We start from the raw sequence: 27,854 nt of genomic DNA, 5'->3' as shown, positions 1-27,854 counted from the left end.
AATTGTTCATTTGCTAATTTTAATTTAGTTTAGTGTCATGGGTGGGGATGCACGAATCATCTTCGATGGTGCCGTAGATGCTTGGGATCGCATACACGATGGCGAGTAGTCTGGGTGTACATGTGCGCCAGCTTTTCTTGTTAACATCATGACTGCGGTTTGATGGGTTGCCAGAGCTAATGTGGACATAATTATCCCAAAAAAATACCACAACTGAATGATGACCCCAAATCATGTCTTTTGTTATCAGACTTTGGCCAGGGATTTCTGGCCACTTTGTGAACCAGTTGTCCAAAGCCAGAAATCTGGACATTAGCTTGGTCAATTTACCATGAAATTGGCCAATTCGTGAAGTGGCCAGCCTTGTTGTGAATTGGTCAATTTTGGGCTTTGGCAATAATGGATACAAATTCAAATATAAATTTAAGAAATGTTGTGTTTTGTCTTGAGATTCAATCTCTTCTTGGGGAGATGAAGTGGGGTGTTTCCAGTCCATCAATGCTAATGTCCTGAGATTCCAATTTATTAACCGCATATAGAAAATTTTAGGTGCTCATACATATTTTTTTGTAGTCATGGTAACTTGATGCCTAGGATTTGTCAAGCACTGCAGTTCGCAATATATACACACACAAGTATATTAGATTGATCAAGCTGTGGGGTTGGCATTACTCCATATTTCTGCCCATTTATTAAAATCTTCCATTGAAGAGAAAAAAGTGCTGCCACAGCAATCAAGGCAAATATCTCAATTGCTGCAATAAAAAGGTTCAAAATGTAATTAAGACATAGGCCTATAGCTATAAAATAAAAATTAGGCATTGTTTATTAAATGAAAAAGCCACTGATTTTACCTGGATCTCTTCTGTTGGTATATATTCTTCCTTGAATTTCTGTCCTTGAAGTCTTAAAAATAAACAAGATTTCCCAACATTTCTGTCGCCTTTAATGATGATTTTCACTTCAGAAAATAAAAGACGAAAAAGTAAATTACAACTTCATACATATCGATCAAGAATGCAAAGTCTTGACTGAAAAAAAATTGCAAAACAAATGCGTTATAATTTTCAGATATAGAAATTCTAAATACTGATATGTGTTAGCAAATTTCATTAAGCCTTCTAATTTCTAAATAATTTCAATTCTTGTCGATTCTGAATAAGTTATCATTTTGAAAATTGTTATGCATACTGAAAATAGATACAGGTTGGGGAAGATGCATCTAATTGCAATCAAATGCATTATTTAATGCAACTAATTGGCATATCAAGACTGAACCTTAGGTATTTCTTCATCAAAGAAAAATATTTAAACATACAATTTATGTAAATGCATTATTTTAGCATTATTATGATGTTCAATGCATAACACAAAAGAAATTCTCCAGAAGCAATCCTCTGGATAAGAAATGTATTCATTTTTTTTTAAAAAAACAATATGTCTCAATATAAAAACTATGTAAATACAGTATCTCCCACTTGTGTGTTGGTGCAAAGAAACAAGGAAAAAACATACATAAATGAGAGAAGTATATGCGTAAATAGCATTATTATGCTATACCTTTGATTGGGAGTGCTGAAAATAGTCTCATAGTTGAGAGAAACGTATAATAAATGAGAGATCACTGTATTCAGATTTCATAGTTGATATAGTTGCCACTCAGTTTTAGGAACTGCCATGTTTTCATGAACTGATCCTCTGGTCTTGAACAGTATCCCCCATTTTTTTTAATACCTTCTCCCATTTTACGAACTAACATACCGCTTTGGGGAATGCCATCCTGCAATGAAGGAAATAGCATTACATAATAATGATACAATTATAGAGAGATGTCATTTTCTTGACCCATAATACATTAGGAAAGAGATTTTTCTGGTTTTTATGCAGATATTTGTTTTCCCCTAAGGTTAATATCATCATAACTACAAGATAAATCTTCCCAGTGAAATACGGGCAGAGAAAATAACATCTCTCAATACTGTCACGCCCAAAGCAGAATGATGTTTTGTATTGTTCTGCAATGAACTCTCAGCTAACTGGAAATGTTCTGCAGTAAAAATTCCCATAATATGAAGAGATGGTATCTTTCCAAATATCAGTTTCGGCATAAAAGTTTCCAGAAAATTATATTTCTCAGTAAATTCCCATGATAGTTTTCTACATTTTTCTTAAAATTCTTCCACATTGTTCTGCAACATACGTCACAGATTTTGGCATATGCTGCTTTGGGGACAATCACCATCTGGAGTGATCTTTGCTGTGGGTGAGGGGGGGGGGTGTCACAATGCCACAGCACACAATTAATGCATGTTATAAAGAAAGGAAGGCTGTGTTTCTGGTATAAAGGTTGCCTGGTATGCAAGAAAATGCCGGCTTGATTCCTGGAGGAGAGAGCTAACTCTTCTTCATAAAGTTTACATTGCCATCACAATCAGAAAACTCTTTCCCAATAAACATCAATTAGTCAGGTAGACCAGTATTAAACCATAAAATGTTAATGAAAATTCTTTTATAAAACTTGAAAAATTTAATCAATTATTAGTTGTTTTTCCCAAGTTTTATGAAAGATCTTTTATCAAACTTTTATAGCAATCCTTAGTCTTGAAAACGTGCAGAGGAAATCTTTAAATTTCATGATCCATTGCATGCTGCTTCTTTGGTGTTCTGCTTAAAATATATAGCAGATGCTTGAATTAAAGTCACCGCTATGGACGGTCGTGATTACCAAGGCTCGGATGTTGATGAAATTAACTTTTTTTTTTCATTTTTCAATACTTTTCCACTTTTAAGGCATTTTTTTCAAGTTTTAGGTCATTTTTTGACATTTTTAGGATATACAGTAAAACCTCGTTAAGTCGTCACTACGGTTAAGTCGTCATTTTTCTTCAGGCCCCTCCAGCTCTCATAGACAACAATGTTATTAAACCCTCGTTTACTCGTCGCTAATTTCGTTAACTCGTCACTATGAAAAAGTTTGAGAAAGAGGAACAGACTATTTTTATGGCTCCCAATTAAAAAAATAGCTTGTTAACAGCATTGTCATATGCTTAGAAGTCACTATAAAATCCTATATACCCAAATGGAACAGTTTGAAATTTAAACACAATATCTTTGTTGAAACAAATTAGACATTCTTTCCCAAGTTGAGGTCTTCTGTTTACTTTTCTCTGCCCAGGGCCCCTCCCACCAAGTCATAAGTGTTCGAGATTACTTTGCAGTTGTATCATGAACTACTGATGAAGAATTAAAACATTGAAATTTTTAAATTTGATGTACATGTAAAATTAATGTGCAATAGAGTTCTATTATGAAGAAAAGCTGCTTATTATAACAGTTGCTCCGTTAGTCTAAATTAAAAATTACTGGTATAAATCAAAGTGTATTAAACTATTGTGGTAAACATTTTACCACAATAATTTAAGTAATAAGAGATAAAAAATGTAAAAAAATGATATTATTTATTCTTTTACAATCTATAAATTTTATTAATATTGTTATTTTGATTCATACTTTAATAAATGTCATATTACTTTAAATTTATACGATTTTCACAACATTGCACATTAAAACTGACGGCACTCCGCTTAAGTCGTCACTCGGTTTAAGCCGTCATAATTTTTCGATAACTTGAGGTGACGACTTATTGAGGTTTTACTGTATTTTCATTTTTAAAAAATTTTCCAAAATAAAAAGTTGGCTAAATTGTTTTTTTTATGGAAGAGTTGATTGCCTAAGAATATCAAGACACCAATGAATAAGGTGAATACACAAAAATATGTTGTATTTGTATTTTTGTGTATTTCCTTAATTCATTGGTGTCTTCTTAATATTTTTTTAACAAAAAACATAATTTTATCACTTAAATTGTATCTTCCTTTATAGATGACAAAGTTTAGAACCAATTCCAGGTAAATTTAGTATTCAGAAAAATTCCCAGAACTGGTCACATTCACCAAACAATAAATGAAAGTGAATTCAAGAAATTTCAATCCTCTATGGGATGTTGAGAGAGAGAGAGGAATTTTCATTATATAAAAGGGGACTGTAGAGCTCACGCTACTGTGTGTGTTTTAAGGAAAAAGGATTGTCTCTCTATAGTATGGTAAGTGCACTTGCCGGTATGCAAAAGGTCCTCAGGTCGATTCCTAGTGGAGAGAAACACTTTTTTCTTGTTCACCTCGCATAATATCCAGATCGCCTATTGATCTCAACTGCCAATAAAGGTTGGTGTGCTAAATGTGGGGTAGACCAATTTCTTATCATGAAATTTAAAAAAATAAAGGGAAAAATAAATAAAAAAAACAGCAGACTCATTGCCTGCAGAAAATTTTTTGATGTATTTACGGGAATGTCTTGAAAAAGTGAAAGTTTGGAAATTGAAGGGAAAATAGCACTGTGCGTAGATCAGACCCCCTCCCCTTCTAAATATCCCCAACAGCATCTGTTGATGTTGAGAGAAATTTATCTTGTCTTTTGAGAAATTTTTATGTTTTGCCTTGTAAACTTCCTAACGTACTCATAAATTATGAATTATTTGAAAAATTCCATTGGCAATTTTTGATGAAATCTGATTTTTTCTTTTACCTTCAGTCAATATAATGACTGATTGAGTTTCTAAAGAAATTTATTTTCTTATTTTCATAGCATTTTTGCAGAATTTTTCTCACAGTTTTTAAGGCATTTTTTCACATTTTTTGGGCTACTTTTTATGGTCATTTTTCAGGATTTTTTAGGTCAACAACATCCGGGCCTTGGTGGTAACATTATGGTCTGTTGTCCCTCTAACAGTTTTTTTTTTCTGAATCAAGATCTAGGGGTAATCAGAACCACCTTGAATTGAAGATCACCTTACTATTGAAGAACTGGAAGTGAGACGCATGAGAGCGCATTTTGGTCATGAAATAGATACAAATTTTCATCCAGGAATCTTTTCCTTCCAAACCAAGCACAACATCTATCGCCATATACAATTTACTACTGAATGAGTTGTGCTGAGTGTGCATGTGTACCTAACAGTCTAGTGTTTTACATGGATTTTTAATGCTGTCATCTATTTTCAAACTCTGGGTAAAGTGGAATGATTGAATATTTGTACCATAGTAGGCCTGTTGCTGTCTATGACAAAACTTTTTAATGGGGAGATCAGCTTTCATGCACATCTTGAAGTTGAGAACCATGTCCAGGAACTGAATCAGTAACACCAACCTTCTATTATTTAACTGATTCTGAAGGGATAGTTTCTTAAAAAGCTGAACCTAACTGCAATTCATTGATCCAAAGTGTTACTTAGGACCCTCAATAGCATAGTGCAGCAGCGTACTCTGCACACCACACACAAGCATAGTTCATTACAAGACCAACTGAAGTGGTGAAGGAAGCTGAGAAACGACCCAGCTACTTCGCTAAATGACATCACTGCAAATCATCAGAATATGCATTCAAAATCATATATTAGAAATTTCGATTTTATTTGAAAGAAGCCACAACCGAAAACTTACTGTTATATTGAATCCCTTTGGCGAACTTCCTCTGAAGAGACTGGCCCATAGCCTGAACCCCTGGAGGCGGCTGAATCTTCCCTCCGTTAGCTTCATGACTACCTACCAGCTTCTTCAAGGCATTGAACATCGTGAGAATGGCTACCAGCTGAACTGAACAGCCAGCTACAATATTACAAGCAACAAAATATCGCTATGAGTAAACACAGTATTCAAAGAAACTCCACGAGAAAAAATGTAATTAATTTCATACAGGAGTAAAATATTATTAAGTTGTAAATTATTCCCAGCTTACATCATATAAATATTTACGGAAACACGTCATTTGTACGAAACGCGATTGGGAAATCTATCACTGACATAAAAGTCAATGCACTCTAATGTAATGCTTTTTATTTATTTTAATTGATTCCGAGAAAAGAATTAAATAGTGTAATTCATACTTATTTTATTCCAATTATATTATAATGCAATTGCCTCCAGCTGTTTTGATTGGCATTTGTTTCCATATTTCAATAAGCGTTCAATATGTTTATATCCGGATCATCAAAAAAAAAATTTTTTTAACAAGCTGGCACTTTGGTACATACACAGATAACAATCAGTCTCAGTTCAGCACGTGTAGGAGGTGACGACTCGAACCACTTGACTGACGCTGAACATGAAATTTATTAATTTTTTCATAAAAAGGGTTTAGCAACTGATTTTGAATATGAAAAATTGAAGATAATATGATTTGAAAGATAAAAGTTCCACGAATGTCTGCATTTATATTTTATTTTTCATTCATTCATCTCAACAAAAATTCATGGAAATTTAGCTTGCGTTGACGTACATTTGTCAAAGACATTGGTCATTGCCGTCCATGCGTTCGCAATTAACAACAACAACAACGATTCTTACATTTTCTGAGTGGAAAATGGAGTTTTAAAGTCATTTTTTTTCGAATTAATATATTTATTAACTTGATAACTTTATAGAGTTCGTCCTGGCGGATAATAATAGATTCGTTACCTTTCCGGGGGCCTATAGGCCCTCTAACCCGGTAAGTTTCTTGATGATGATTGAGGTAGCATTTATGTGTTTGGGAGAACGAAAGTACTTATTTTTAGTTATTAATCTAAGTCAGTGATTCCCAACGTAGTCGATGCAATGTTCTAGGGCGGCGATAGAAACTACGAGTATAACATAGGATCCTATGGGTTAGATTGCATTGGGGGCGATTGGAGATAAAAATTTCTAAAGGGGCGATGAGACAAAAAAGGGTGAGAAACTATGATCTGAGTTATTAAATCTAATGAGGTTCTTGAGAAAGGTGTCTTGCGGAGGCGGGTTTGGGGCTTTGCTGCTCGTAGGCTAATTAAAATTCGCCGCCCTTCCCCCATTCTAGTCTATTTTTATTTTTCGCTCAATCCTCGAATTTTCCGCTCTGAGCTATAGCCCACTTTGCTCCCGTCTTTAATTCACCCACATGCTTGCACACTCTAAGTTGCTCGTTCAGTCACTCCCATGCTCAATCACTTCCCAAATTTTCACTTTTGGTTGGTTCCTCGCCCTTTAGGTCATTATTTCGTCATTCGCATGCTTGCACACTGTTTTCGTCATTCACACGTTTGCACACTGTTTTTGTCACCCACATGCTTGCACACTGTTTTTGTCACCCACATGCTTGCACATGCTCTGAGTCACTGTTTAAGTCATTCACTTTCTTTCAACCTGAACACAACGAAAGTCTATAGCCATTGGCAATTTACTACCCAGTGTGAGTGTGTACCTAAGTCTGGGTGCATATCTAGTGTTGTGTCTGATTTTTCAGTGCTGCCATCTATATTTCCGAAGATGAAAGGGAAAAAATAGGTCACTCATGAACTTAGTCACTCCCTTGTTAAACCTAAGCAGAGGAATTTATTGCTTGTGGGCTATACAGATTGCACCGCTCTTCAGCCATTCTGTAAATTTTCTTGACCTCTCGTCCCTCAAATTTGCCACTTCCTTTAATCTTACCATTCTGGGCTATATAGCACCGCCCACTGTAAATATTCCTCTGGTGTCATGAGATATTGAATGTCGTAATATGCCAGTAAGCTTCTAAAATGTATCATTTTGATTTGCCTCGCTACCAGAGTTCCTCAAAGTTGGTCAGGGTTGTTGTGAGATTTTCATTTTACCCAAGTGTGTCGTGGTAAAGGTTTGAGAGTCCCTGTATTAGGCATTGCTTGAAGTGTTTTCAAACAAATCAATGTCAAAGAGTATGTGTAGTAGGGATAGTCGCAGTCAAAACGATGCATTATTCAGGTAGATTGTTATGAGAAAAAAAACATTCGTAAAGTTTTTGTAGGAGCACTCCACACCTGGGAAAAGTAATATTCTGTGACCCGTGCCTAGCTGAAAGTGCCTACCAATTCACACACTCCCAGAGGCATAAAGTTATTGGAAATATTCGGAGGGCTCAGAATCACATTGGAGAGGAGGAAACTCGAACCTAATTCCCAACAGTTACTATGGAGATGGTGGCAAATGTGGAGGGGGGGGGGGCGCTCAGGCCCATGGACCAAATTCAAGTTTACGCCTCTAGATACTCTCCTAAATCATAGCACTGAATTCCACGGGCAGCGTGTGCTTTAGCCCTCTTTATATGTTAAACACTGACATAATTTCCAAAAAAACTGAGTGATGGCCAGGGAGTATCTAGGATTTATATGAGTTGTGTGTGGGGATACTAGAGTTCAATAATTTTATGACTAGTGTTTTGTTCTCCCTTAAAATTTGCAGTCTAGGGTAGTGTCCCCCCCTTTTTCCCCCTCCCACCCTCTGGTTCCGACCTTGGTGATAAGGTAGATTCAGGGCCGTCATTTCAACTTTTTCCGGGGGGGGGGGGGCAAAGAACATGTGCTCAATGTATGTATATATATATATATATATATTTGTATATATATAAAAAGAATTATTTTAAGAGAAAGGAAAAAAATTGAATTTTATGAGCAGTGAAATAGAAAATAGAACCTATGCAGTGGGTCTTCATCATGGGGAGAGTGTTGGCATTTTTAATGCAATTAGGCATAGCCACCCTTCAGAAATGCCTACACTTTTCAAATCATGCGTGGGGTTCCCCCCCCCCCCATGAAGACCCACTGCATAGGTTCTATTTCACCCTCGTAAAATTCAATTTTTTTCCTTTTTCTTAAAATCTTTTTTTTTATTACATATTTTTGAAAGAACAAGTGAGCAGCACTAGCGCTTTTGGCATTCAAAAGATACTTTTCACTACCTCTTCATTTTTATCTTCATTTCTCTTGTATTTCATCCTACTATATATTTGTGTATATATATCATTTCTAGTGTGTTTTTTAATGCCGGGGGCAACGGCCCCCGACCCCCCTAAATGACGGGCGTGGGAGATTTAAAAAGAGATAAGTGATCACCTTGAATGTTCAGTGACATAGAATTGTCAAAGCATGTGTTTAAAACATTTCATTTCTTTCTAAAATTTTAGCATATATCGGATTCACCTGATCTGGATTTTGAATATGCTGATGCTGATGCTCATGAAGAAGAAATTGCTGGTAAGTATTTATTAGTGCTGAAGTAATTGGGGCATTTTCTTCAATGTTGCAGAACAAATAACATGTAATTATAATTTTATGCAAATATTTTCATCATTTTAAAGCCTGAGCTATGTTGTGAAATTAAAAAAAAAAATTTTAAGTTTCTCAGTTAATTACTGTATTTTTTCTCACCAGCCGGCATGTCAGAAAACAATGAGAGAGACCAGTATGCTGGGAAATTCGAGTCATAGATACAAGATAATTCTCTAATATCTATCTAGACTCTAAGAATTAATTGAATTGGCTGGTTTGATTCTTGTCTGTTCTCTGAAGTTTGGGTTTCTTTCTTGGTCTCAGAACTGTGTTCAGATAGTTCGAAATTTGTGTTTGTGTTTCTCAACAAATTTTTGATGGATTAAAAATATCCGATACCAAGTATATTTGTTTGTTTACATTGATGAGTTAAAATAGAAACATGGTAAACAGTGAATTATTTTTGTAATCCTTGCTCGTTGGTGAAACTGGATTATGCAGAGCAAAAAAATTAAAGGCTTGCACCGCAAAACACGATGCGCTCAAATACAAAAGTGACAGCATATTACCGCTGCTTTACAATCATTCTGCTGGACTTTCATCCTGAGAATCCAGGTTCCAACCCTGTTGATGGCACAGTGGTGGTTGACTGAAAATTGTGTTTTCTGCCATTTCCCAACTTCTAGCCATGAATGCAATCTGTTCTTCCATTTGAAAAAGTCTCTCCACAGAGAGCAGGTGCAGACCTACTCTCATGAAACTTACATAACGTGAAAATTCAATCATTTATCATGTTCATTTCGAAATATAGGAGACATGGCAGCACACCAACAAGTGCAACTCTCACAACATGAATATGTTAGGGGCCACACATACACTCAGATTCACACATTTAACACACATTCCAGCATGTATTGATTCATTAGAAACTATGTGTGAAGTGTGTGTATGGTCAAGTAGTAATACAGTCTATGCTCAATATAACAACCCCTTCATCATGTCGAAAACTGGCATAATATTGGGAGGGTTGTTATATCAAAAGAAAAACATATATGATAGTGGTTATTGGGACTTATCCTACCTGTCCTTGTAATGGAGTGGTCTTTATTTCATGTTGTCGTTATAACGAGCATCGACTGTAGCATGTTGCTTCAGTCTTTAAATATGCAAAAAATTGTGCAGATGACAGAATCTGTATTTCATGCTAGGTTAACCATAATTAAATTAGGGTAATAATAAATTCTCAATTTTCATTACCGTTATCAAGTTCCAGCATGGCCCAGATCTTCAACCCTGCCTGCTTATATCTCTTCATTGAGACTGAGTGGCGGACTACGGTCTGGTTAGGAAGAGGGGGACAGAACAAGTTTGCTACAGTGAAAAACTTAGATTTTATTCTGATTTGCTAATTTATTCAGTATTTAATGTAAATTGATATTGTTTTTCGGATGTATTCTGTGCTATCCTTATTGAACTTCTCTTTTCCCGGCTTGCTGGGAATGGACCAGATTTCAACATTAAAAAAAGCTGGTGTCCCTTGATTTTTGCGATGTGCCAGCTGATACGGTAGTTATGCTTCATATCATGAGCTTTAATTGCATTGTGGTGGTAGCACTTAAGCTTAACTGAAATCTGTTACTTGAAAATGGTAGGGAAGAAAAACACTGATTTTTTTTTAAAACACAAACACCATATTTATATATTTTAATAATTTCTTTTTAAACTGATTTTGGCTGATGATATCATGCTACTTTATGTTTATATCAGGACTGGACAAATCGCAAAAAAATCTAGGCACAAAACAATGTTCACCGGAAGAAAACGATCCAAAATAATGTTTCTTTTGATTTTTTCAGGACACAGTAGCCCACTTTTGTGTTTGTAGATATGCTGCTATAAATTCCAAGCATTTTGTGCTACTCTCAGCCTACAACTTAGTAATTACGCAAAGAAAATTTTAGGTGGCAATACCAATTTTTAGTTGCCATGGTGACCTGGTGCTTGAGATTTATCCAGCCTCAGTGTATAATCAGTATTAATACAATCTAATCCAGTTTTAATGAATACCATTATAGTGAAAATCCCAGTTTATTGAACACTTTTTAAATCTTTCACATCATAATTAAGTTTAATTTAAGTTTTCATAGAAGCAATGCTTTTAAAAACCTGGAATTATTTTATAACAAAGTGATTTCTCTGCTCTCTTAGAGTTTGTTATGATTGGATTCGATTGTACTATAATTTCTAGAAGGAGTGCATTGACATTTTTTTATGAATTTTCCTATATTTATTTTCTGCAGAATTATACAGTTATACTGAAGAACCAGAATTTTTTCTGCATAAGAAAGCGTTTGAAGATCTTATGGAAAAATATGGTAATGAAAGAATCAAATTCTTGCTTTGTTTGTGTGTGCCAGTGGCTTTATACGTATTGTATGTGGCTTTGATTTGATTGATCGTGATTACGTAAATAGATTATTTTTACTGAAAACTCTTTCATTTCTTAAATCATTATCAGGGATGATGATAAGTTTACTGTTATTATATAAACTACGAGCTATAATACTTGGCGCTGCCCGGATTTTCTTCAATTACTGAAAGGATTGAAAAAAGTGACAAACCATTATAAAGGAATGAACTTAAGGAATACATAATACTGGCAGCATTAAAGAAGCGACAAACCATTGTAAATACATATGCACGTCTGAAACGCATTGCTAGGGAACCACGATAATCAAAGCAGCCTAAACATTCCAAAAGTGATTGTTGAGGTTCAGTAATCATTATTGCCCAGCTCAAATGAACTTTTAAAGTAGCCTATCATTCAAGTCGGTTCCCATTTGGTATATATGTTTGCAAAAAAAATTTGCCGACGATGTGTCTAAAATTGTAGATTTGTATAGAGAACACACACAAATCAATTTTGTATGTATAGACTTTTTTGAACTATCCACAATATTGAACCTTTTGGCAGTTTGGTTGTTTCACAAATAATATGCAGTAAATTTATGCCGGTTTTTTTTTTTTTTTTTATCAGAAACTGAAAGAAAAATGTTCTTTTATAAGAAAATATGTAAAAAATAAAACTTATTTGGCTAAATTTCAAATGTGACACAAATATATTTGCACATGCTTATAATTTTGGTTCCCAAATATTTCAGGTATGTCAGCTAAATGGGTTTCATTTACTGAATCGCAAAAGCAAGAAGTTGTTTTGCTACTTCTGAATTCCATTGAAATCTCACAGAGACCAATGCGTATGCAAGCTGCTCGAGCCATTTTATATTTAGTCCAGGGTGTGTTTGGTGAATGTCATCTCCTTAGTGAGCAAGCACAATATGCCAGGCAAAACGTGTTCTTCTTATATCGGTTCGGGGTATTTGGTGTATTTGTTCAGCTTTTAAACATGGAAATAGAGTAAGTATTTCAAACTTTTAAAAAACTAATCCTACTTTATAGTACGTATTTTTATCAATATATTAGTGAGGACTGAAAAAGTCCTTAATGGAAAGATTTTGAGTATTTAAGTTATAATATATACATGAGTATTGTTATATATACGAAAAGTTAATTGAGTATTAACTGTTTCCTCTTTATAAGAGTGAGATATCTCTGCTTAGATAACATGGAAGCTGCTTCAACCAACACCAACTCCAGCCATATTACTATAATGCAATTTACTGCCATTAGCGAGTTTGGTTGGAAAGGAGCAAGGCACATGAAGAGTACATAAAAGAAACATGTTTGAGCTCTATTTTTTTTTTCTCATAAAAGCGCTTAACGCTGGGATTACACTGTCACACTTTAATAAAAGATCTTTTGTGAAACTTGAAAAAAAGCAAGCCTTTTTAGTAAAGCCTTTTTGTTTCATATGCTATAATTTAACCGATATGCTTACTGGTTACATCTTGCAAGTTTTATAAAAAGGACTTTTATCAAACTTTTATAATGTACTTACTGGTATCCCCTATGAATGAGGTTTTTTTTTCTTAATCTCGACATTATTTTATTTTCTCTCTTGCTACAGTTGGACAAGTAAAAAAAACATCACATTTTAAGGGAAAAAGTGGCAATATAAGGGAAGGGAAAAACTATTCCACTCATGTTTTTTTCTTTGTCCTAAATGTTAACAAGATACCAGTTTCTGAGATGTATTGCATGAACTTCAAGTACAAATTGTCAATTTTGTTGCCATAAGCCTTTATGTAAAAGGATTAATACATATGATGTTTTTGTACTTTGGTTGGAAAAACAGATTTACATCTTTCTATTCATTTTCTTTGTAAATAAATCTTCCGATATCTATATTTAACTTTTCTTTATCTCTTTGCAATTTTTTTTCTTTTTGTATACTTGAATTTTTAAATTCTATCAAAAGCCTGAAGTATGCATTGTATATTTCTCTCACAGAAACAGTAGTGCTGCAACCTCTGCTTTGCGTAAACCTGCCGTCTCGCTTGGTGACAGTACAGATTTGCGTATCATCTTGAACGTGCTATATACATTCGTTGAGGTTCTGAGAGTATCCATTTCAAGTGACACAGAGGAGATGAAGCTGCTTCGAGAAAGCTTTGTCAAAGAATTGGGTAACGTTTTATTGATTGGTGTTCACTGTGGAGTATGTTAAATATTGATCAAGAAATTTTGCACTTTTGATTAATAATTTCAATGTTAATTGAATGTGTAATGTTTTATATATATTTTCAGCTTCACAGTCCTCTGGTGATGAACTTTTAGTACACACTTTGTTCATTATGGTGACAAAATTCTGTAGTGGGACAGCACCACATTTTCCTATTAAGAAAACACTGTTGCTACTATGGAAAAGTATTTTAGTAAGTTTTATTATTTTAGAATCATGTGGCTAATATATATTAATTTCTATAATATAACATTACATAAATGTTTTGCCAGTGCAGTGGTCTATTCAGTTGGTCTCCAATAACCTTGCAGATTTCTAGAACTTGACTTTTTTTTTCATCCTTATTTTACTAACCTAAAAGTGTCATATATACAGGATGAACTACACCTAATTTGCCAAACAAACTGATGATGTATTGTAGAATTTTGAGATAAGTAAAATGTTAATGGATAATGTAACTGGATAAGTAAATCCAGAAATGACTCACAATACTAATTTATCATCCTTTAAAAAATGTGTCAAGCAAAATTCATTTTCTCACTTGATGGTATAGAAAATTTTTTTAATGTTTTTTTTTTTTTGTTGCTCATATAACTCCTAAATAACATAACATTTTTTAAAATTTTTTTGGGTGCTGTATCTAGTTGTTTTTGCTTTTGATTCTAATCTAAATTTTTTTTTTGACGCAACATGTAAAACTGTTTTTAAATTACACTTCTCTGTTGCAATGAATCTTATATATACACTCATGTCCATAAATTAAGGATAATTCAGAATTATACGAAAATCGAAATCTAAAGTAAAAATTTCACCTGTTGAATTATCACACACATCTGCAAGAATGATATGCAAATTTCAGGAAGCCACCAGATGATGCCGATAGTACGTCACAATGACGAGAGTGTATATAAGGAATGGTGGCAAAGAAGTAAAATTGTTTACAAGAGTTCTGTAAGGCGCTTATGTGCGAATAGTTACACAGAGGACGCATGTGGATGATTTTTTACGTGGTAGAATTATCGGCCGCCTGGAATGTGGGCGTGCTCAGATGGAAGTATCCGATGAACTTGGAATTGCCCAAAGTGTCATCTCTAGGCTTTGGCAACGATTCCAAGATAACGGAAATGTCAGTAGACGTTACAGTACAGGTCGCCCCCAAGTTACAATGCCGAATGAAGACCGGTATTTGGCAGTAACTGCCAAAAGAAGCAGACGGAGCACAGCATCCGACCTGTCTCGTCAGCAATCTGCAGCCACGGATACCACAGTTTCAAGGCAAACCGTGTACAGACGTTTGGGAGATATTGGTCTATATGCTCGCAGGCCTGTCAGATGTGTTCCGCTCATGGCAACTCTCTGTCGGCAGCGATTAGCCTGGAGTAGAGAACATGCAATGTGGACATCGTCACAGTGGGCTTGTGTGATGTTTTCCGACGAGTCCAGGTTTAGCTTGCAGTCTGGTTCACGTCTGACTTTCATATGGAGAACGCCAGGTATCTGTTACCACCAAGACAACATCATTGAACGACACATTACGGTGGTGCAGCATTGCTCGTTGGGGTGGAATTATACTGGGTTCCAGAACAGATCTGCATGTTCAAACCGGAACCATGAAAGCCCAAATTTATCGGGACATCATTCTGGAACAACATGTACGTTTGTTTAGGGGTGCCATGGGCACAGAATTTATGTTTATGGATGACAACGCCCGTCCTCACCGAGCAAACATCGTAAACGAATGCCTTGAATCAGGATATAACCCGTATGGAATGGCCAGCATTCTCACCTGACTTGGATCCGATAGAGCATGTGTGGGACATGCTTGGCTGACGAGTTGCAGCCCGTCAACCACCTCCTACATGTGTACCGGAATTTCGGAGAGCAGTGCTTGCTGAGTGGAGTGATCTTGCCCAAGATGAGATCAATAATTTGATACTCAGCATGCCTAGGCATTGTACGGACTGTATTTCATCGCATGGGAGACATACAATGTATTAATCATCATACCAACCATGTAATAGTAAGTTTTTGTAAAGGAGATATTTTTTACAATTGCTCCAGGGAGCAAAAATCATAGTTTTTATGAATGATATCATACATACACCATCGTTTTTGTTCTTTATCTTTTGTTTAATAAATGGGCTTTATGAATAAGTAGCGTTTGTTTTGTTTCAGAACCTTTATTTGCCGGAACTGGCATTATCCTCAATTTATGGACATGAGTGTGTGTATATATATATATATATCTCCACTACTTTCTGTTCGAAATTTTGCTTCCCATACTAATTTTTACCAAAATGGGTCTTTTTTATTTTATTTTTTTTTTTTTTACTTGAACCCCTGGTAAATTTTTTTATACATTTTCTCTCTCTCTTTGTACTTGTGTAATAATAAATTTGATTTGATTAAAAAAAAGTAATAACTGTATTCCCTTGCATTAGCCAGTATGTGCTAGGAAATTCACAAGTCATAGATTCCAAGTATAATGTTTTAATATTTGAACTCATATTGAATTCATTTTGAGCAAAAGCCTAGCTTAAACCGTGTCTGCTCTCTGCATTTTAGGATCATTTCCATTTTAAAAACTAGGTTCAGATATAGTTTCAGCTTTATTTTTGGCTTTTGCTGTCGAAAATTTTAATTTTTAATGAAAATGTCTGTTGTTAAACATATTTGTGTTGATTAGATGATTTAAATGGAGACATGATTTGTATTTTATTACCGTTTCTTTTTAATTATAATAAGCTGAGGGAAAAATTGAAGAATTGCTTTGAAAAAAAGTTTTATGTGATACAGAAGTGACAGCATATTTCTTCAATCTCTAAACACTCAGAAAAATTTGCAAAATACAGTATCTCTATTTCATGTTAGGTTGACGATGATAGAATTAAAGCAATAAATGAATCCTCAATTTTCATTTAGGTTAAATAAATATTGAAAAACTTCTATTTGTTATTTCAGTCCGATTTGTTTACTTATTCAGTACTTTATATAAATTAGACATTGTGGAGAGGTGAGGGTGTAGAAAAAAGTCTGTTTCTGCTGTAAAATGAATTGTGGCGATATGCTTTTTTGGCGACTTAATGTCTAGCCATCATAGTCTCTATCTCATAAACCTATTTTATTCTTAAATGCACGTGATAAATAAGTTTTATTTCAAATTTACCATTTAATCTGAATGAAGCCTTTTGAATTTATTCTTTGATCCTTATTTCTTACTCACACAGATTTTGTGTTTCGCAGGTTTCATTAGGAGGAACAGAAACATTGAAACAGTTGAAGAACAAATATCGTGAAGAAGCTGATCTGCCACCTGTTTTGGAAGATACTGTTGAAATTACTAGAACTATGCGAGCTGCGTCACCTCCAGCTTCTGCAGCAGATCTAATTGAAGCTCAGCAGCAAAGGAAAAACAACAGACCTTTCAAAAGGGTAAATTGTTATTTTCCTATCAGTACCAGTGTTGAATCCTCAATTTCTTTTTTCTTTCAAGATTAAAATTTTTTTTCTTTACTTTGGTATTACAGCAAAGTCTTGTGAAACAGTCAAGCATGGATGATAGCATAAATTTTCAAGATTTAGATACAGACTCAAGTAATGATGAGGAACTACGATACATCGAAGAAAGGGATTCTGTTGTAATCGATGAAGATTACAGGCCACCATCACCCAGACCATCCACTCCTGTCAGATCAGCATTATCTAGTCCGACAAATCCTCCTCCATTGAAAGGTTTACCATGGACTCCAAAAGTTCGTTTGAAAGATGTTGATGCGTACTTGAGTTATACTCGAACAAAATTTGTTGGATTCCGTCTCGAAAATGATCGTACATCTCTTGCCGGCTTACCAGAACCAATACATGAAGGACTCAAGGTTTTGAAACAGGTTAGTTTCAAATTCTTATTCTTATACACTTATTTCCAGTTTGGTAGATTTTTATGTTCATGTGCAGAGAGATACAGGGAAACTTCAAATTTGGTAGAATAATTTGTTCCACGCTCATGCTCATAATCCAAAACAAAATATCAAAAAGTACTTGCCCTTAAGAAATAATGGAAATTCAAATTTACATTCCACAAACCCTGAAATGTTTCAGACATGCCAGTCATGATTCTTTCCAAAGATAAAAGTGCAAACTGATTTATTTTATATTGTTTTATATTTTCATATTGAAGGCTCAAATATTTGCAGAATGGCATGAATAAGCAGGGGATCCACTTTGAAATAGCCATTTGCATTAACACAAAACAAGAGGGCGAAACTGTCTTGATATGGAATAGCCCATAGGGCTTGCAAAGAAGACCTAAGTCATACAAGGGCCCCAAAACTAATGAATGTTTCCGTTAATGTGCATATAAATATGATGTGTCTTTGTTTTTTGTTTGGTCTTTTATGAATTAAAACAGTAAAACTAGAGCTCCACAAAAAGTACTTGAGCCTGGCTCCTGAACTCTAGAAGACAACCTTACCCACAGTGAGAAAAAGTGAGACATCAGCTTTTTAGTTGTCATCACATAGAACTTGGTATGCCTCTATCACATAATAACATAAATATACAAAACCTCATATTCCTAGTCCTTATCCCCAGCTGTGGCATATTTATTGCTCATATTGCAAGATATCGTTTATTCACCAATTCAAAATTTTTTTGCATTTCATTTTTTGCTCATGTTAGGAAGCATTACTCATTTATCTTCATAATTTTATTTATTGATTAGTTTTTCTCATCTTGTGTAATACTTGTAATCCAAACTTTTTACTGCATTTGGATTGTTTTTTCAGGACCAGTATCAATCTATAAGCACTGTTACATATTTTTTAATCGACCCTTGATAAATTACCGAAGATTACCTTGAAAAAATAACCCTATGTAGACTCAATAGAGCTCCCATGGTATCAGCACTAAAACTCATAAAAAAATAAATTAACTGCAGTAAAATCAGTTGTAAGGTATTGAATAAAATATATATGTTTGTGTGCTGAAAAGTCTACACAAAAAGCCACAATCGACTGATCAAAGAATGTCGGAATAATTTCTTGTGGTATTTGTACTAAATATTTTATATTGCATATAAAACATCGTTTTTTTCACCCAATCCAAATTATTTTTCCTTTCAGCACATCTATGTTTCGCTGAGTGAGATTCAAATGCAGAAAGAAGTGGAAATGATGGAGCATCCACTTTCTAAGGTTTGTTCCTGCCTATTGTGTTTGTAATCCTTGTAGCAAATTGTTAGGCCACTAGTGCTGAAAGCCTCAAAGCAAAATGTATGCCAAAATATGTGATGCATGTCGCAGAACAATCTAGAAGAATTGTAAGAAAAGTGTAGAAAACACTAGTATGGGGATTTTTACTCCAGAACATTTCCAGTCAGCCAAGGGCTTGTTGCAGAAGAATGCAAAACATACTGCTTTGGGGGCTCAAAGTGTGCAACTACAAAGCTTGAACTAGAGATAAATTTTGCAAGTATGATTAGGGAAAGCCTATACGAAGGTTTTCAACAGCTGGCTGATGCAAAAATGAATTTTGGAACGGAAAAATTTAACTACCCTTGCAAGGAATCAAACTTCTGTCTTCTCACTTGCCAGATGAGCACACTAGACTACAAAGGCAACGAATATCTCTCCTTAGAGCTCGTGCACTGAACGAGACCTACATGAACAGTCTGGCCTAACTTAGGCAATGCTCACAATTGCTGACACTGCCACTAAATGGGGACTCATCTAAGGACGATGTCACTCTCCCCTATCCATACAAAAGTTTTCAACAGCTTGCTGATGCAAAGATGAATTTAGTGAAAAAGAAAATTTTCGCTTGCAAAGAATCGAGCTCTAAGGAAAAATTGAAATTTGTTGCCTTTTTAGTCTGGGATAGTGCTTCTCAACTGCTGGGCTGCGCCAGGTACCGGGCCCTAACACTAGTCACATCGGAACATGAGTGATTCACAGTTTTATTTTCCCCTTAATTTCCCATTAATTTTGTGTATCACTGGGCCTTTGACTTACACAAAAGAGATTTACTGGACCACAGGCTTCTGAAGGTTGGGAACCACTGGTCTAGGGCGCTCACCTGACAAGTAAGAGGATGTGGATTCGATTCCCCACAAGGGCAGTTGAATTTTCTTTCTTCCCTGAATTCATCCTCGCATCAGCTAGCTGTTGAAAACATTTGTATGGATAGTGGGGAATGCTGTCATCCATGGATATAGAAAGCCTGCTTCAAAGATTAGGATGTACCGTTATAAGGGAGTGAAAGTATAGAGAATTTTTTTTATAAAACTTATAGATGATATCTTCTTGCAAATAAGGCATTTCATTTCTTCTGGTAGCTATGTCTCAGGGGCCTACACAGTATCAACATTTGGATTGGGGGGGGGGGGAGCAACAAGGTTTGTAGAGGAAGAAAAGAAGGAATCTCTTGCAGAGAAAAATTTTGAGTTATTAACTCAAGAAGGTATTTAAGAAGGTAATTAAGAAGGTATTTTATCAACATCAAATTGATTATGGTAGCATACAATGGTATTTCCTTTTGATATCATTTTTACTAAAATATTTGAAAATATTTTTAATTTTTGATACCCATGCCTTTGCCTGTGTATGTCTCTGAGCAATGTACTACATTTATTTGCAAATGCAATGGATGCCGCTTATTAGAATCGCAGGTGATGTTATCATTCAGGTATGGTTATCCCTTTAGCAAGGTATGGAACAAACCAATATCATGGAAAAAAATTTGTTTATAATTATTTACACTTTGGTTTATGTTATCAACTTATTTTTCATCCTATTTTTATTTTTTTTTTACATTTTTACATCAGTACATAGCTAAAATTTAAACCAGATCCATTTTTTCCCCATAAATTATTAGTATCATTTAATTTTATTTATGTGTAAGACTATGTAGGAAGCCAGAAGATGTCATCGCCCTTCCTTCCGTTCTTGTTCAGTTTCTTTCAGTTTCGCAGTTGCTTGACCAAAAGTCTTTCTCAGAGGATCTATGGAACATACCGTACATTAAAGAAGTTATTGTGATTTATGAAATACATTAGAGAGTGTTAAACTCTTAATAAATGACTGAATAATAATAATAAATACAGGATTTTTAGTTTAAAGCAAAAATATCCTGTTTTTGAACAATATGGAAAAAGGGAATGCATGATTGAACATTTAGCAACCACTTACAGTGAAACCAATCTATAACAATGCTATACAGACCTTGAAAAAATATTGTTCTAGACACGTTATCGTTGTTGACAGTTTCAGCATTTGTGCTATTTCCTATTGAATAGGAATTCCACCGGGACCAAGGAAAATATTGTTAGCGGCAGGTTTATAATTAGAAAAAGTATTTTTATGCACAAATTTTATTGTATGTGGAAAAGAAAAACTGAGTTGTCCTGTTTTCATCTGTCCCATTGGATCAAAGTATCAAGCGTGATGTATGGTCATTGTATTTGCTTGTCAATTTCTTTTAGATATAGTTATTAATCAGGTATTGTTATCAGAAACCCAGAGTCCTGGTGTGATCACATTAAGTGGCATGCATTGTAGTAGAAGTCTGTTATACCATTTATTTGACTAAACAAATATAGTAAAAATTTTGATTAGGTGAAAATCGCAAATTTTCATTTCTTTATAGTTTTAAGAGACATTGGCAAAATGCAATTCAAGGGAGATGGATATAGACATTGAAACATTTATGTTCTAGTAAATTGTCCTATAATTTTGAATAGTATTAACTGTCATTACCATTAGATTTGAAAAATTATGCCAAAATTGAGATTGAAGGAAGTTTATTAACCGCAAACTAAATTTAAATATGGTTGCTATGAAATCATATAAAAATTTATCAAGCTGAAGGTTTTCTATTTCAGTTTTTTCTTATTATATTGCAGTCACCACCTTGTTAATTCATTCATGTTATGATATTGTAAATTGAATCATTCTGTGCTTTTATTTTAGGCTGAATGTTTCTCTATACGCCAAACGGAAGTTGAAACATTATATCAAGCCATTCTTCCGAGTCTTCCACCATATATGGTAACTATTTTGTATATTCAGTTCTTATTATTCAGAGGTTCATTTTGCAATCAAATATTTTCAACAGTTTCTGGATCTGGTTTCTAGATTGCTCTGTTGAAAATACTTCTTGCTGCTGCACCTACTGCCAAAGCAAAATCCGAATCTATTAACATCATGGCAGATGTTCTTCCTGAAGAAATGCCGTGAGTTTTTTTTTTTTTTTTTTTTCTCAAATAAAGAAACAACATGGTACATAAATGTTAAAATCATAATATCGAAACACATTGATAAAGCCATGTAATTTTAATAATATTTGCTAATTTTTTCATTGAACTCAATATTTCAGTATGACAGTTGTGCAGTCTTTAAAACTTGGCATTGATGTGAATCGACATAAAGAGATCATTGTGAAAGCGATTTCAGGAATCTTGCTTCTGCTTTTGAAACATCTAAAAATCAATCATATATACCAATTTGAGTTTCTGAGCCAGCAGCTCATGTTTGCCAACTGCATTCCATTGGTCTTAAAGTTTTTCAATCAGAACATTATGTCGTATGTAGGCGCTAAAAATACGTAAGTTGTTGTTTTACTGAATTTTTTTATTTATTTATAAATGTGAGAGTGAAATTAAAAAGTTATCTGTCTTCTATATATTTTTTTTCAATTTATTTGCATAAACGTAAGTGTTGATAGAAGCAGAACCATGACTATCTATGAACTGTAATTATAATATTTTTAGGATAACTGTGATTGACTTTCCTGCTTGTGTAATCGGTGAACAGCCAGAACTAACTGAAGAGACACTTGAAATGGGTGATCAGATATACTCGTGGCGAAATCTCTTCTCATGCATAAATCTGCTACGATTGCTGAATAAGCTGACTAAGTGGAAGCATTCTAGAATAATGGTATCAACTCAGTTTCTCAGCTTTTTTCGCATTATGTGAAAATTATTATTTTCTCTGTGTGTGTACATCGTTATTTGAAAATATGGTAGACTCTTGATAATCCAGCCATGCACTAATAATCCAGCATTTTTAGTCTGGTTTTCTTCAAGCATATTGAAGGGGAAAATATCTCACTGCATCAAACGAAACAATGAACCTCTCTGCTAATTATATGAAGTACAGGTGACACACACTGGATACCAAGCGAAGATAATTGGAAAGAAAGGTCACATTCCTCTATGGGAAATCAAACCACCAATCTCACACTTTTTCCTGGCGTATACTCTGCCATTAAGCTACAATGAATGAATGAACGCCAGAACTTTGCCACTGGACTGATCTCGTTGCCAAGATCTCTTCAGCCCAGCTTCATGGCAGAGACTGGACCACTTTATTTTGTGTCTAAAAAAAAGAAAAAAAAACATACAAACTTTTACAGTATATTTTCCCCGGACAATTGGGTACTGTCGCGATCAACAAATTTTGTGGTGATTACAGACGAGATGAGATTAGGAGTTGGAGAAGTTTCGGGGTTTAGTTAAGATGAATGTACACATATTAGGATGGAGGTATGTTTTAAAAGCAATTGAGCCCCAACCCCCCATGACATCTCATCTGTTATCTTACACTTGCCGCCATTAAGCTACAGAGGACAGAATTTTTTTTTCTTAAACGCACTGCGTTCCTTTGGGCTGAAAAGGACTGCGCAATCGACGTGGTTCAATTCCCCACAGTTGAATGCGACTTTTCTTTTCAATTATCTTTGCTTGGTATCCAGTCAGCTGTACCAGATTTGCTAATCATAATGGTAACGACCTTTAAAAATTTGTAGTTATAAGCTGGCTGACATTTTGGTCCAGAGGTTTTCTTCTGCATTTCTTTGGCACATTTTGTACTTTATAGTGCTTCCCCCACAATGAGGAAGACCCTCGAATCTGTGGTTCCTTTTTTTTTTAATAGTGTATGAGTTTTGCTAAAAAACCAAATTCAAAGGGCCTGCATGATGGTAAGGGGTTGTTGTAGCAAGAAAGTGCCAGTTTTTCCTGATGTTGATTCCACCTCAACATAGGGCCCAAAAAAAGGGTAAAAGACCCTTTTGTGGTCCTATGACGTGTGATAGATGCTATACAGAGATCTTACTGTATGTATATAGAAGTTGGAACATTATAAGAAATAATTAATAGTATTTATGAGTGTGTGTTATAAAATTTCTGTGTATCAAACTTTCATCCTTAGATGCTGGTGGTGTTTAAATCTGCCCCAATACTGAAGAGAGCATTGAAAGTTAAGCATGCCATGATGCAGCTGTATGTTCTCAAACTGTTGAAAATGCAGACAAAGTACCTTGGTCGTCAGTGGAGAAAGAGTAACATGAAAACCATGTCTGCCATATACCAAAAAGTTCGACATAGACTCAATGATGATTGGGCATATGGAAATGGTGAGATATATGTTATACATTATATAATCCCCCCCCCCCCCCATCAAATACATCAAAAATTGAAAAGTCTGTCTTTTTCTTTCCTTAACTTTTGATTTCAAAAGTTTACTATTTATTTTTGCAATTGTTAGACTTTAAGAAAATAAAGTCTTTATAATCTGAGATAAAGGGACCTAGACTATATCTCGGATTAATGAAAACTCAGATTATTCGAAAACTAATAGGAAATGTCATTTTGAGTGTGGGAGGGGCTATATACTCTTATGTTTTACCCTTAATTCAATGACTTAATTCATTATACAATTGGGGGAGTTGATTTTTTTTTCACATTATAAATTTACTATTGAAGGATGTGTGAAAAATTCTGGCCCAGTCAAGTATCAAGACTCTTTCAGTTCTTGTTAAGACCTCCCCAAACTGAAATTGCTTACATTCGTGGGAAAATGAGAACGAAACTTATTCTTGGCAAAAAAAAATGGAGTCAGATTGGGGGAAGAATTTTTTTTTAAAGTTCTATCACACCTTAGATTATCTGGGAGATTGAAGTGAGACTTTAATAGTAAATATACCATATTTTTTGGTTTATTCACTGCTGCACTTTGTTCTAGAAACTGTTTTGAAGGCTCGTGACACATATGCTGATGTGGTGCTTACATTAGTTTTTTTTTTTGTTGTTTTGTTTAAATAAACACAATCTTCAAGAAATTGGCTATCAGTTTTGTAATATAAACATTTGCTCCTGTTCAGTCGTGTAAGCATCATTCTGAACTCTTTGCAAGAATTCAGGTTGGAACCACATTGGTTGTCGGCTGAAGTTGATTTTCTGCAGTTTTCCAACTTTGAGGCGGTAATGCAAGCTATTGGCAAGTCTTTGCCAATAGCTTATGTGAGACAAAAATTCAGGTATCTACGATTTTCAGTTCAAAATATAGAAGTCAGATGGCAGCACTAGTAGAACACAAAAAATTCATAATTCAGACAACATAAATATGATAGCCACGCATACACACATGCAACACGCTTTGGCATGCACAGAATTGTAAGCAATTCCTCAGAGGAATGTTTACATGCATGGTTGAATAATAGTATAAACATTCAAATACCAACTAATGAAATAGTACTTCTAGAGTTGTGAACATTAATACCAAAAACATTATCTTTCAAAATGGTGTGGCAAATTTCAACTCTACCCTTTCCATGATAGCAGACACATGCAACAAAAATCACGAATATCAACAATTATGAGCAAAACATATCAACATACCTTTTTGACAGTGGTATACCAACATTGTGAAATCTTGTTAAAATGTTTGTGCATAATGTGTGCTTAACATAAGCACATTAGTAATTACTAAAAATGTAATTTGTTTTGCATTTAATCTCAAATATATTAAGTAATACTCTTTTCCCCGTCTTTAGATTTAGATGCTAGGCCCTGGGATTTTCAAGCAGAAGAATTCGCTTTGCAAGCCTGCATCAATCGATTCCATAACAGGCGTTATGATCGCATTGGATCTTTCTGCAGCGATCCAGAGTATTATCCGGTGGACAATAATTTCTTGAGCGTTTTGGGGCGTGAGATTGAACTGACAGATGAGTTCAAGTATCACTATGAGACTTGGTTGAACAGAGAAGTATTTCAAGTGTCAGTTGACTGGGATCAGCTTTTGCAACAAAAGTTCTTGTGATGTAGTCATTGTAATATAAAAATAATTTATGGACAATATTTGTTGTGTTATAGTAGATTTTAATGTGTGTAAGTCAGTGGTATCGCTATGTTTCGCAGGTTAAAAAAGAAAAAAAATCTTTTCTTTGCTGTCAGAGCTGTTCATTAATAAAATAAGTGAATGTGTTCTTCATTTTATTCTGAATAGTTTGCCGAAAACTGCATCAGTTAAAAGTTACTCAGAGAAAACATTTTTTGTACACTGTGCAGCTGTCACAGTGGAATCTTATTACATTGATCCCTAGATATCTTGGGGCATGTGTCTTATTGCCACGTTGTGCCCTTTATCTACTGCAAATAATAACCACTGTACACAAAAGTTGATTTCAAAGAGTAATGGAAATGTAAAGAGCATGATAGTTTCCATAGTATATTGCAGGGGTTCTCAAATTGTGTGCCGTTGTGCACCTTCAACCTTTGTCAGGGTCACTGCTCTGCGGCGCCCCTGGCAAAGGTTTTTTGAAAATATTCTTTGTTAAACATCTCTTGGGAGCCGATGGAGCTCGCGGATAAGCACTGAATAGGGATGTCGTGGGTGGAAAAAGTTTGTGAACCCCTGGTCATAGCCCCCACATCCTGGAGCAGGGTCCCACACCAGACTTTTCACAGGCCCCTTTATAATGAATTTGTGGCGTGAAAAAACAAAATTATGAGAATCATCCCGGGTCTCGGGGCTGGAACCCTGTCAGCCTCCCCCTTGTGGGGGGCCATGCCCCTGGTGTATTGAGTTTGTTTAACAGGGATTCCACTGTATTTTGTTTTCATGATTTAATGATCGAGAAATAAGATTTGATTTCATTAGTTTTATTTTCTCACAACGTTTTTCATCTAATATTATTTTAAATCTTCGAAAGTTTCAAAGAAGTTTTTCGTGATATGCGACTTGTTTTATATAAAATTTGGAATTTTTAATTTGTGAAATCAGTAAAAAGAGTATGGGTAGTCTTAATAGACCCCCTTAAGAATCATAGGCCCCCGGACAAAGCTGTTTTTCTGAGGTCCACTTACCTGGCTAAAAATAGCTTGTCACCAATTTACACACTTATTATCTATAATTGGCCCAGGTCTCATTGTCATGGTTTAAGACAGACAGCACTGAAGAGGATATAATATTACATAGTCTTCCAAGCACAATATGAGCTACATTGCCTCTGGGCATAGTTGTTGTTAAGTAACGAGATAGAAACCAAGGACTCTTTGGACTATGACACTAACACCAACTATATTTTAGTCCTAATTCCTTCTTTGTTCTTTTCTGAAATGTGTCTAGTGTAGCAACTACTTCTGGAAAACTGGAGTCTGCAGACTACATTTGAAAACCACTACTATGTAGGGAAGAATCTATACTTATTTTATATTCAGAGGAATCAAGAAGGAAAAAATCATTGGAACTAATCTTGATTATTTTTCTTATGACATGAATAATTTTTCGTTTGCTTGCATGTCCAAAAGTGACCGTTATTTGGAAATCTGTGTTTGAATGTTAACCTTAATGTTACTCCAGTTGGATGTGTTCTGTTCCAAAAAAAATGTGGCCATTGTTCAGAGTTGACGGATATAGAGGATTTTACTGTATATTCATTTTCATTTGAAAGATAGGCATCATTCAAGTATAAAAATGGTTATATGCACACGATTTTCATATACAGGGTGTCCTGTAAGTGTTAGCATGATCTTTATCTCATCAACCTTCCATCATAGAGGTATGATTCCAATTTAAAAAATGCTCAACAGGTGTTCAAAAATTACCCTCTATCAGTTTTGTGAGGGTGAAATTACAGTGTGTAACAAAATAAAAAATCTTAAGTATTTATACGGTCCCCCCGTGCTCTAACTTCCAATTAGAAAGTTCTTGCCTTGTCTCTCCTGATGCCAACAAAAAAAAATTCCATGTTTCTAAGTGCAGCTTTCACAGACAGACAGACATGACCGCGAGATATTCGAATTTGAAAAATGGAGGAAATTTTGAAAGCAATGCGGGTAAATCGCTGCTAAAG

The 27,854-nt window shown here is 34.9% G+C and overlaps 2 protein-coding genes across 2 annotated transcripts in view; one reads left to right on the top strand and one right to left on the bottom strand.

Moving 5' to 3' along the window:
- The window catches only part of LOC149087777 (rab-like protein 6), a 37,238-nt gene extending 31,123 nt beyond the window's left edge, over positions 1-6,115 (bottom strand). Inside the window, exons 1-3 of the mRNA XM_089231703.1 lie at positions 5,942-6,115; positions 5,499-5,663; positions 855-961 (exon numbers count right to left, since the gene is read on the bottom strand). Of these exons, the coding sequence (XP_089087829.1) occupies positions 855-961; positions 5,499-5,628 (237 nt within the window). The 5' untranslated portion in view covers positions 5,629-5,663; positions 5,942-6,115. The remainder of the gene's footprint in view (positions 1-854; positions 962-5,498; positions 5,664-5,941) is intronic.
- A 246-nt stretch (positions 6,116-6,361) lies between these two features.
- On the top strand, positions 6,362-25,857 carry Strip (striatin interacting protein). The gene is made up of 15 exons (XM_089231690.1): positions 6,362-6,543; positions 8,992-9,061; positions 11,377-11,451; positions 12,238-12,493; positions 13,487-13,662; positions 13,784-13,911; positions 16,962-17,150; positions 17,246-17,605; positions 18,839-18,910; positions 21,683-21,760; positions 21,848-21,945; positions 22,089-22,316; positions 22,483-22,651; positions 23,927-24,131; positions 25,551-25,857. The coding sequence occupies exons 3-15, from the start codon at positions 11,439-11,441 to the stop codon at positions 25,817-25,819; spliced, it is 2,241 nt and encodes a 746-aa protein (XP_089087816.1). The 5' UTR covers positions 6,362-6,543; positions 8,992-9,061; positions 11,377-11,438; the 3' UTR covers positions 25,820-25,857.
- The last annotated feature ends 1,997 nt before the right edge of the window (positions 25,858-27,854 follow it).

Source organism: Pholcus phalangioides, unplaced genomic scaffold (assembly GCF_987345545.1).
Source record: "Pholcus phalangioides strain wild (caught in Gottingen) unplaced genomic scaffold, Ppha-v1.0 ptg000004l_1, whole genome shotgun sequence".
NCBI classification, from domain to species: domain Eukaryota; kingdom Metazoa; phylum Arthropoda; class Arachnida; order Araneae; family Pholcidae; genus Pholcus; species Pholcus phalangioides.
The sequence above is the reverse complement of the archived record's forward strand: the minus strand, read 5'-3'. Positions and strand labels throughout refer to the sequence as shown.

Excerpts from the sequence above, each read along its gene's own strand:
- Strip (XM_089231690.1), top strand. Across the intron at positions 12,494-13,486 it reads CTTTTAAACATGGAAATAGA|AAACAGTAGTGCTGCAACCT; the intron begins GTAAGTATTTCA and ends TTTCTCTCACAG. Across the intron at positions 22,317-22,482 it reads TATGTAGGCGCTAAAAATAC|GATAACTGTGATTGACTTTC; the intron begins GTAAGTTGTTGT and ends TAATATTTTTAG.